At 43.7% G+C, this 11,641-nt stretch overlaps 1 protein-coding gene across 1 annotated transcript; it reads right to left on the bottom strand.

Moving 5' to 3' along the window:
• Positions 1–828: 828 nt before the first annotated feature.
• LOC115833360 (sperm protein associated with the nucleus on the X chromosome N4) lies at positions 829–9,186 on the bottom strand. The gene is made up of 2 exons (XM_030807531.1): positions 9,018–9,186; positions 829–1,084 (listed from the first exon to the last, which is right to left on the bottom strand). The coding sequence occupies exons 1-2, from the start codon at positions 9,093–9,095 to the stop codon at positions 863–865; spliced, it is 300 nt and encodes a 99-aa protein (XP_030663391.1). The 5' UTR covers positions 9,096–9,186; the 3' UTR covers positions 829–862.
• Between the last annotated feature and the right edge of the window lie 2,455 nt (positions 9,187–11,641).

Below are 11,641 nucleotides of genomic sequence, written 5' to 3'. Positions count from 1 at the left end.
CAGGAGAGGGTCTTGAGCAGTTAACTCAAGGAATATAACTCTGCCATCTACACTGATGCCAAAACCACTGTGTTGTATTTCCTCCAATAAAAAAGATATTTTCTTTTAGGGGAAGAATTCTTAATCACTGACATTCTATAGAAATGCTGGTATATGGAAGTAGTAATAACAATACCAGCTTTTACTTGTATTGTCGTATTAAAATTCTCTGTAGACAATGCTTCTGTTTGTTGCCTGCAGTAGACACAGGCCAATTCCAGTGCCCCACACTTGGTAGGTGACTGCTCCACCTAGAGTTTCTTAACAAGTGCCTTAGTATTGGGACCATGTCCTCCAAACACCATTATTTTATTGTGTGTGGCATGCTGTCTTACTTTCTGTAGGGTGAGGTTCTTGTTCCTTTTGAGGACCTTCAGTTGCTCACAGCATTGGGTGAGTTACAAAACACACCACTCTGAGGTATGTGGCCTGAAGGTGGTGATTTTGATGTCTTCATTTTGGAAAGAGTGTCACTGTCACTGACATACAATACAGATCTTTTTATGTGCTCTTCTAAACATGCACATGTTCCAAGGAACACCAAATCCTTTTCTTCCTCTCCTGTGAGATAAAATTTTAAGAAGAAAATTTATCTCCAGGAATCAGTCCTCCCCCGGTCTTTATTTACAATGTCTGGCTAACCTGTGGATCTGTCTGCCAGTGCTACAGGATCTCATATCCCTCCGTTCTCAAATGCCTATCTTTTCCCTTCCCTTCCTCCCCACCATCAGAAAAAAAGGCAGAGGTATACACAGTCATCAGCTCCTCAAACTGATTTTATTGTAATCATCGCCATCAGTGGTGATGATTTGTCCAATTTGGACTAATTCTGCCCACCATCCTGTGGAGATCCTGCAGATATGTCTAGGTCTCCTTTCTCTTTGATTGGATCGGTGGAGTTCTCTGTAGGCTGGTTATTCTCCAGTTGATTTGAATTGCTTTTCTTATTCTTCCTGTAGTAAAACACTAATGTTGGATATTTTGCTTTTTCTGTCTCTTTCAAACTCTGTTCAGGGGCTGAGGCTCTGTCCAGATTCTTCTTCTTCTGGTAAAAAAAAAAAAACAGGGAGAGGCCAGAAAGGTGTTATTTTGGATGAAGAGGGTAGAGAATAAATAGCAAGGGGGGCTTTATAAGAAGGAATGCAGGTTGAGGAAGGGGCTTGTGCCAGAGAAGAGCAAGGTGGAATCATAGGGTAGGGATCTATGGGGAAGAAGAGGAACATGGGTAGGGTCATCTGTGTTACTCCAAACTGCATGATTTTGTAAGCTCCCTGTTCTTTTGCAGACCTTGGTCAAAGTGAAACATTCCAGGGGTTTCAGGCCATGAGAAACATCCTGCCTAACCACTTGACTACAAGGTGGACAAAGGCCCAACTAAGAAACATTCCTATCGTATCTTTCTGGGCAAAGGTCCAAGAAACACCACAATGACATCCCACAGGAAAAAGGGTCAAACCACCTGATCATAAGACTATCTTATCAATATCCTGCCAGGCAGCATCCCATACTGCCCAGCTCCCGCCCACCCATACCTGTAAGTACCCCAGCCTGTAAGTGGTAGTGGGCTCTGGCATTAAGCTGGTCCCCCACTTCTGCAGCTGTCGGCAATATACCTGTGTTGCTGTTCGAGTGGTCCCATCTTTGTGTGTCTTTAACCCTTGCCTTCCTTTCAAAACCTAACATTTTGGTGCCAAAACCCGGGATGGGGATTGAGTTCTACCAGGTAAGTCTTCTTTACATCCTGGAAAGCAGCAAGCAGCAAAAACTAGACCTGAGCCTGCTTCCATATCCTGAGTGGACTACCTGTTCCCAGCCCTGTTCTCCTTATTCTCTCATTTTCTCCAGTCCTGGGCTGACCTCTAGGTCCTGATCAAACTCTCCATCCTCTGTTTGCTTCCTTACCCTTTCTGGGTGGCTCCAGTAAGGATCACCCCCATTGCTGGACCTTACATCCAACACCAGTCTCCAATTAGTGGGTGAATCTCCCTTTTCCTCTTTTCCGGATTTTCCTCTATTTCTGCTGGTTCTCTAGAAAATCCTAGCGCTGGGTTGGAGGTCTCCCTGGTCACCAGGTGACCGCAGCCTGCCTTCTCGGGGGACATCTTCAGAACGCTCACCACTCCAGCCACTCTGGCCACTAGGGGACTGTGAAGAGCTGCCACAGCTCTTTGGTACATCCCAGCTCTCTTACGTCCGTTCTCCTGGGAGGAATTGGGTAGTCACTTTTCTCCGGGGTATTCACTTCCCTTCTGCATACTCACTCTTTTCTGGGATATTAACTCCCTTCTGAGGTACTGGCTTCCCTCTGGGGTATTCATTACCCTCTGGAGATACTCATTCTCTTCAGGGGTATGCACTCCCCTCCTCCAAACAACAAAACTTTCAACTTCCAAATTGAACATAATCTAAAAAACTTTCTCTAATGCAATGGTAAAGGATCAAAAGTGCTTTGCTTATCTCTGTTCATGGATTGCTGTCTCTCTCTGCCAATCTGTTCCCCTTTTCAAATCCTCCTCCTCAATGAAAAACCTGCAAAAATGCCGCCTCCTCAGGACAAGCCTTTCTCCTCTAATTTCAACCTGGTAAACAAAACCCCTATCTCAGTCCCCCTCCCAACATCATTTCCTCCTTCTTCTCCTTTGGCTCTGGCTCCTCCACCCCCTTACTGTCGCCTTCCATCCCCCCCTTCGTTCTCCACCACAAACCAGGTCTCACACCCACCCCCCTAGTGCTGAAAACCAGGCACACACCCGAAGGCCTTCCAAAGCCCTTCCCTTGCAGGAGATCATGAGGGACAAAAGCATAATCTGAGCTCATGTTCCCATCTCTCTAGCCAACCTCTCTCATATAAAAAGAGACTTGGCTCCTTTATCCAAGGATCCCATCTCTTTCCACAAGGAATTTTTGTATGCCACTCAATCTTACGACCGTACCTGGCAAGACATATATGTCATGCTCTCCTCCACCGTCTCCCCAGAGGACAGAGAATGCATCTGGATGGCTTTCCAGGCCAATGCAAACACCCTCCACCAACAAGATGCTGCCCATAACTGAATAGGGACCCTAACTGTCCCCAGGACTTACCCCAGTTGGAATTATCAGGCAACTTCTGCAGACAGACAAAAACAAGGCCATATGATATCATGCCTTCTAGCTGGCATAAATAAAGCTGCCTGTGCTCTTTTCCTCTACTGCCTTTCAAAAGCCCTAATACCAATAAGGGCAGAATCCACCTTCATTTACACTTTATCTCCCAGTCAGCCCCCGACATCCAAAAGAAACTTGAAAAACTGGAGGATGGCCCTCAAACCTCCCAAAGACACTTAATCAAAGTGGCATTTGAGGTCTTTAATAATAGAGAAGAAGAACTGAAAACACAAGGACCAGGCTAAATACCAAATGCTGGCAGCTGCCATTCAACAGGGTTCCCAATGCATACAGAAGTCCTCAGTGTTACAACAGTCACTGCCAGGAGCCTGTTACAAGTGCAGCCAACAGGGACACTGGGCAAAAGCCTGCCCTAATCCCAGGACACCCAGGAAACCTTGCCCCATCTGTGTTATCAAGGAACACTGAAAGTCAGACTGTGCTCAGCAAAACTTTTCATCCCGCTTCATAACCTCTAACTGAAGACTGACAGGGCCTGGAGTCTGCCCCCCACCCGCCACCATCACCACCTCAGAACCCAGGATAACACTGTCAGTCTCTAGTAAGCCCGTGTCTTTCCTATTGGATACAGGGGATAGTTACTCAGTTTTACCAGAATATTCTGGACCTCTCCTCAGTTCCTCTGTCTCTATTGTGAGAGTCAATGAAATCCCCTCTAGGCACAAACAGACTGGTCCTTTATTATACAATCCATTCAACACCCCCCTTCGCCACTCCTTCCTGGTTATCCCTCAGTGCCCTACCCCTATCTTGGGGTGGGAAATGTTAAGTAAATTCCAGAACTCCATGCAATGTGGTTCCTACAATTCTACTCCTTTTATTTTACTCTGTCACCCAAATGCTGCCCTCCCCCCCACCCCCATCTTCATTAGCCACCCTGTTACCTTCTGTTAGTTCTAAAGTTTGGAATGTTTCTAAACCCACAATAGCCACACACAACATCCCAGTTAAAATAACCCTCCAAATTCCTCCACTTTCCTTCATCAGTCTCAATATCCCCTTAACCCAGCTGGCCTTAGGGCCCTCAAGCCTATTATCTGTAAAGTTTAACAAGCTCAAATTCTCAAGTCTGTCAACTTTTGCTACAACATCCCTATCCTGGCTGTCCAAAAGACAGATGGGTCTTACCTCTTGGTCGCCCAAGATCTTGGAGTTGTTAACCAGGTGATGGTACCAATTCATTAGGTGGTTCCCAACCCATATACTTTACTCTCCCATATTGCCCCATCTACCATACACTTCTCTGAATTGCGTCTAAAAGATGCCTTTTTCACTATTGCCTTAAATCTGGCTTCCCAAAGTTTTTTTTTTTTTTTTTTTTTTTTTTTTTTTTTTTTTTTTGCTTTCATGTAGTCAAATCCTAATACTCACACCTTCACCCAACTGACATGGACCATACTCCCACAGGGGTTCCAGGGTAGCCCCCAGGATAGCCCCCACCTATTCAGACAGGCCCTCACCAAGGACCTAGCTGAACTTCCTCTTCATTTTAGCACCCTCCTCCAATATGTCAATGACCTCCTTCTCTGTAGCCCCTCCCATAACCTGTGAATCCAACACGTCACTAAGGTTTTAAACTTCCTCCATAATTGAGGATATCGGGTGTCACCCACAAAAGCTCAGGTTGCCCAAACCCAGGTTACTTACCTTGAGTTTCTCCTAACCCCTAATTCTTGGGCCATCCCAACCCAACAAAATGAGCTAATTCAGGACATGCCCCTTCCCCACACCAAAAAGTACCTCTTCTCCTTCTTGAGCCTCGTGGGATACTTCCAGCTGTGCATTCCCAACTTTGACTTGCTGGTCAAGCTGCTTTACACGGCCTCACATGGGCCCATCCTAAAACACTTGAACCCAGCTTGCCCCATCAACTCCCACTTAAAAACAAAAACGAAAAAATGCCCTTTTAAGGGCCCTGTCACTGGGACTGCCTAACCCCACCAAGCCCGTTACTTTGTATGTACATTCTGACCAAGGCCTTGCTCTTGGACTACTCTGCCAAACATACAGTGACGCCCCAGAAGCCATTGCACGCCTCTCAAAACAACTGGACTCTGTCATCCAAGGCTGGTCACTCTGACTAAAAATCTTGGGTGTGTCCACATTGCTGGCCTTAGAGGCACAGAAACTCCCTCTCTACCAACACATTACTATTGCATCTTCCCATTACCTACAGGACCTCATAAACCATCAATCCCTTCTATCCTTCCCATCATCCCACTTACAGCAGGTACATGCCTTACTCATAGGTAACCCTCTAATCACCTTCCAGAGATATAAAACTCTCAACCTGAAAAACTCTCAACCTGAACACCCTCCTCCCTGTTAATATCTTCTAAGCTCTCTCACTCCTGCCTGGACCTCTTAAACTTCCTCTCCTCCCACTTCCAACATATTTCAAAAGCTCCTTTGCGGGGAACACCTACATGGTTCATTAACGGAAGCTCTTTAAGGGAGCCATGTCCAGCAGCTGTCCACATCATCATTGCCAAAAATGAGCTCCTAGAATCCAATGCTCTCCCACTCCATACTACCTTACAACAGGCAAAGCTAGTAGCCCTAACCCGGGATCTCACCCTAGCAAATGGAAAGAGAGTTAACATTCACACCAACTGCAAATGTGCGTGGCACATCCTACACTCTCACGCCTTAATCTGGCAGGAAAGGGGTTTTCTAACTACAAAAGGAACCCCCATAAGAAATAGGAAACTTGCACACAAGCTGCTGGAGGTGGCTAACCTACCACCGAAGGCCACCATTATCCATTGAAAGGGACACCAAAGGCTACAGATGCCATAACAAAGGGAAACTTCAAAACACATTCAGCAGCCTGGCAGGCAACCCTTAAAATTTCATCATTATTACCCATTTTTCCCAGCATACAACCTGTATATACCCACGAGGAACAAACCCCACTTGCCTGGGCTGGCACCATTCAGGAAAAAATGGTTCTACCTCAATGATAAAAGTGTCTTGCCCAAGTATTAAAAACCTTCTGTACTTTTATATGTGCACAACCACTTCCATGCCAGTTACTGCCCCTACTCCAGCTTTTAAAAACTTAAATACATTCTTCCACCATGGCTGCCAATCTGAAAGATATTACTAAGACATGTTCCCTTTGCACTTAAACTTCCCCTCAGGAAGCTATCAAACCATCGCCTTTCCCACACACCAGGCCTGAGGACACACACCAGGGCAGGACTAACAAACCAGCTTCACCCACGTGCCTCCCAGCAAATGATTCCTGTACCTTCTGATAATAGTAGATACATTCTCTGGATGGATAAAAGCTTTTCCTACCACCACCGAAAAGGCACACCCCATCACTTCGATTCTCTTCACTCATATTATCCACAGGTTTAAACTCCCCTCTTGGATTCAGTCAGACAATGGGCCAACATTTGTTTCACAGGCTAACCAACAGCTGGCAAAGGCTCTAAACATTAAGTGGGCCTTCCATATTCCTTACCTCCCCTAATCTTCAGGTAATTAAAAAGACAAAAAAAAAAAAAAAAACTCCCTAGAGGTTAAAACAGCCCAGGCTTCACTTCTCCTACTGGTCCTCATGCATTTATGAGCCATTTCCCCAAATCCCCTCAGCCTAAGCCCTATCATCCCCAGCCCAAAAGTCCATCCTCAAAACACTCCTCCCTGTCCCTACAACCAGGGGACTGGGTGTGAATCGCCAGGTTATCCTAACTACTCACACAGTGGCAAAGCTAACATCCTTTCCACACTGAATACACCATTCCAAACTAAAAAGAGCACCAGATTCACATCTAGAAATTTCTTCACCCCCAAATTACCCTCTCTCCCTCACAGGACCAACCTCACTGTACTTAACAAGAATTCCAGAAGTTGCCAATCCAGAACGCCCTAGTCCATAACAGTCTCCGTCTCCAATTTCCAATCTTTTGTCTCATACTTTATTTCAGATCTTTCCTGGTTTCCCTTCCCCATGTCCCTGGATAGTCCATGCCAATTTCTCACAATAATCCAGGAGGTGTGACGGCAGGGCACCTTCCAAAATTTCACTCCTACTCAAATCTCCTTTTTCTCCTTTTGCCCTCTGTCTGTGGAATATTCTAAGTCCCCACCCCCAACCTCTAACAGTTGAACCCCCTTCATCAGCCTCACACATTGCCTCTTAAATCAGTCACACTCCTGTCTTTCTTCCAACTGTTAAATTTGTTTGTCCACACAAATCCAGCACTTCACAGCCCTTCCTTTCAAACTGGCCACATAAACCCAGTCCAAAATAAACCTGCATCTCACCTACTCAGCCAATTCATTCCCAAAACCTGTTTATAATCTTGCTCAGCTAAACACCATTCTCCCCAATCTATCAGATCCACCCACACCATCACACACAGGGCTGTCACCCTCCTTCGCCTAATAGCCTCTTAACTAAACATGATACAAGTCGGATTCCATAAAACACCTCTTACCAACCCCTCCCCTCTCCACCAGAGCCGCTCTTCACGTATCCAACTCAAGGGCGCTCCCTGGAAAAAATGCACAAACAATTCCCTCAACTGCAACCTGTATCCTTCTGCCATATCAGGACCACAATGACTATTAGTTACAGAAACCCATTTATCTCTCTCTCTCTCCAAAGCCAAACAGCCTTCAACTCCTCCCCCACCAGCATTTTCTGTCATGCCCTCACAGGGGCTACCCTTGCTGGCAGCTATTCAACTTAGAAAAACATTAAAGTTACAACAAAGGGTTTGTGCAGAATTCAACCCCCACCTTCTCATGGCTTGCCACCATAACCTACAACTTTTGTCTGTCCACCCCCAGTGTCTTCTTCCTTTGTGCTGCAAACTCTTATCTCTGCCTACTGGCCAATTGGTCAGGAACATGCACCCTTGTGTTTCAGTCTAAACATTAACATTTTGCCTGACAAGCAGACCATCCAGGTTCCTTTAGTAGCTTCTGTCTCATCTTCCTCCACACACAATGAGCAGGCTTTACATCTCATTCTAGTGTTAGCAGAACTAAACTTCTCTGCTGCACTCACCACTGGGATAGCAGGGGGCCACTTTCTTAGGTCCCCTAATCTTTCTCCTCCAAATACTACAATTGGACCATGTATACTCACCTTCATATCCCGCTTTATCTCCCGAAAGCTAAACTCCCCTGTCCAGGCAGCCACCCAGCAACACACTGATACCATCCTTCTCCTCTGCCAAGTCCGGTACCAGTGCCTCCAGGAAAACAACTCTGAAGTCCAACACCCACTGCTTCAAAACCCAAACCCTGATTACAGCTCCCCTAATCAGCAGGAAGCAGCCAGATAATCAACAACGCCCCTCTTCCTTTTATGCTAAAGTAGAAGGCAAGAATATTAGTCTAAACTGCACTGTTTTGTAAGCTCCCTTCTATTTTGCAGACCTTGGTCAAAGTGAAACATTCCACGGGGGTTCTGGCCGTGAGAAAAATCCCACCTAACTGCCTGACCACGAGGTGGATAAAGGCCCATCTAAAAAAACATCCCTATCATATCTTGTTGGGCAAAAATGTCCAAGCAACACCATGATGACATCCCACTGGAAAAAGGGCCAAACTGCCTGATCATAACAACATCTCATCAATATTCTGCCGGGCAGCAAGTCATACTGCCCAAACCTCTCCCACCCATACCTACAAGTACGCCAGCCTGTATGTAGCGGTGGGCTCTGGCATTAAGCTGGCCCCCCATTTCTGCAGATGTCTGCAGTATACCCCTGTTGCTGTTTGACCCGCCCCCTATCTGTGTGTCTTTCTTTCACCCTCACCTTCCCTTCAAAACCTAACAATCTGACCTTGTCAACTTTTCTTTTGTTGGATGCACAGGGGCTCTTCATTTTATTCCCTTTTGTGCTTGAAGTTGGCTCTTCCATGATTATGGTTGGTTGGAGAATTTCTATATTAGGATCTTCTAGGGTGCAGATTTCCACAGCTGTATTGAAGCTTTCCAGTGGGCTGTCCCAGAGCTTTTGCCCACCCTGTATATATACCCTCCTGGGAGCAAGACGAAGCCACACCCTTGAGCTTTGTTTGGTCATCCAAGCAATGTTCCAGGCAATGGTAGTCCTAGGGTGGCTTTGACATCACAAAGAACCACCTGTGACAACTCCCTGGGTTTGTGGGGGAGCGGTGGCAGGGGTGTAGAGGAACCCAAGTGCTGTTATTGTTTCAACATCCCCTGAAGATACATCCCAAACTAATCTGCCTCCGCTCCTCATTTCTCCATGTTTAATGTTCATGGTTCACATGGAAGCGAGAGGATGATTCCTTCAAGCCATTCCCCACAGCCATTCCTGTTAAGTGATTCATTCTTTTGTCTTCCAACCCTCACCATGACCTAGTATTTTAGATGTCTCACCTCAAATCCCTCCAAGCTAGTGTGGCTACATTTAATTATTGGTGGAGATGTGAATTATCCCACTTCCCTCCTACAGTTCCTTCATATGCACCTTGAAGTCCATTAACTTTCAGGTTTCTGCCAGGTTTCAAATTTCAATCCATGTTCTTTTTTCCAATGTCCATGTAGTCCTCTTAAGTTTCCTATTTCTAGTCTGAAATCATGGCCTTCAGTCTGCCAGAACTTCAGTGAATAAACATTCTTACTGGGTATCCTAGTCTTGTTTCAAATCAAGGGTGTATGTTCATAGCAAATATAGTCTCCCAACATGGATTTTACCAGTGTGTAGGGTTGGGGGAGGAGTGGGTATACATGTGCTGGAAGTTGTTCTGAGTGTTTACATGCAGAATACTATCTAACACCAACATGTGCACCAGTGTGAGCATTGTTACATTTTGTAATGGAGATTGTGTCCAGTGCAAAAGAAAAACAAAAGGCATTTAGTGTGGAAGGGTAGAAGTAAAAGGATCCTTTGTCAAAGACTACATGAGAGCCTGTGTAGAAAAGTCAATCAAAAAAAAAAAAAAAAAAAAGGCTTCGACAATAGTTGCGATTAGCAAGATTGCAGGATAGGAGATCAACACACAAATCAATTGTATGTTTATATGTTAGAAGTTATATATTAGAAGTTTGTATATTAGAACAGTCAGTGTTTCAGCCAATAGTAGTCCTAGGGTGGACTGGTAGTTAATTTCAACAACCGGAATTTGAAATTAAGCACAGTGCAATTTAAAATATCACAAAAAATATTAAAGGCTTAGGGATAAATCTGAACAAAAATGTAAATGGCTTGTACAGTTAAAACTACAAAAAAATTGCAAAGATAAATTAATAACATAAGGAAAAATCGAGATGTATCCTTTGATTTTCGCTTAGAAGATTCAATATTGTAAGATGTCAGTTATTTCCAAATTCATCTGTAGATTCAACTCAAACCTAATAAAAATTCTAAAAAGGTTTCTTAATAGAAATTGACAGGATAATTATAATATTCATATGGAAATGTAATGGGCCTAGAACAGCCAAAAGAAAAGTGTTGAATCTTAAAAAGCTCTGGATTGTATTAATGTCAGTGTTCTAGTTTTGATAGTGTAACGTGGTAGTGTACTGAAGAGTTTACCATTGGGAGAGGTTGGTTGAAGGATACATAAGGCCTCTATGTACAATATCTTTGAAACTTCTTGTGAACTTATAATTGTTTCAAAAGAGAAAGATAAAAATATTTTAAAAGAGAGAAAGAGAGAGGGCCAAAGATAGAGGAGGCATGGCCCTAGATTTCTCTCACAGGTTGACACCTGTCCAGTTCTCTATAGGAAGTCACAAAAATCAATAATGGAAAAAATAAAATGAAAGAGCAGTAGACCCTAGATTTTTGTTCCAGTGCTCATCAAGCTCACATATCTTTATTTCATACACCATAAAATCAAGAAAGTCCTAGCAAAGTACCCTGCTGACCTCCAAACACAACCAATTTATAGCATTCCCATGAGTTCCATCTAAAATCTAAGAAATCAAAAGAACATTGTTATTAAAGTACACATTTTTCTTAGTGAATCCCAGATGTTGTCTAGAGATTAACAATTTTATTTATTAAATACTCACAAGCTAACTTCTAAGGATTTAATTTTTTTTTTTTTGGACTCTTGCCTGCAATTAACAGTGAGAACATCACCCTCACTTGTCATGTTATAAAAAAACAAAACAAAACAAATAAACAAAAACCAAAAGGCATACCACATAAAATAGGGTAGGTCAAAAACTGATTAAAATTGCTGAAAATAACAGCTTTCAATTGCCTTATTACCTTTTATAATTGTTTTCTAAATTTGTTTACTAAAAAATGTTTTGGTGGGTATATCACTATCCAACGAAAATTTATCAAAATGTTAGGAACACATTCAGTGCATATTTCTATTGAAAGATTACAACTGACTTTATAAAATAACTCCTATTGAAATCTTTAGTAATTATGTTATATTTTCCACCAAAATGAATAATAAAAAATTAAAGGCCATCAGTGTA

The sequence above is a fragment of the Nomascus leucogenys genome, chromosome X (genome assembly GCF_006542625.1).
Source record: "Nomascus leucogenys isolate Asia chromosome X, Asia_NLE_v1, whole genome shotgun sequence".
NCBI lineage: Eukaryota > Metazoa > Chordata > Mammalia > Primates > Hylobatidae > Nomascus > Nomascus leucogenys.
This window is presented reverse-complemented; position numbering and strand designations above follow the sequence as displayed.

What these genes read in the sequence shown, in the direction of transcription:
- LOC115833360 (XM_030807531.1), bottom strand. Translation starts at nt 9,095, where the DNA reads ATGGAAGAGCCAACTTCAAGCACAAAAGGGAATAAAATGAAGAGCCCC. An exon ending in ACAAAAGAAAAGTTGACAAG is followed by an intron (nt 1,085 to 9,017) that starts GTCAGATTGTTA and finishes TTTTTTTACCAG; the next exon opens with AAGAAGAAGAATCTGGACAG.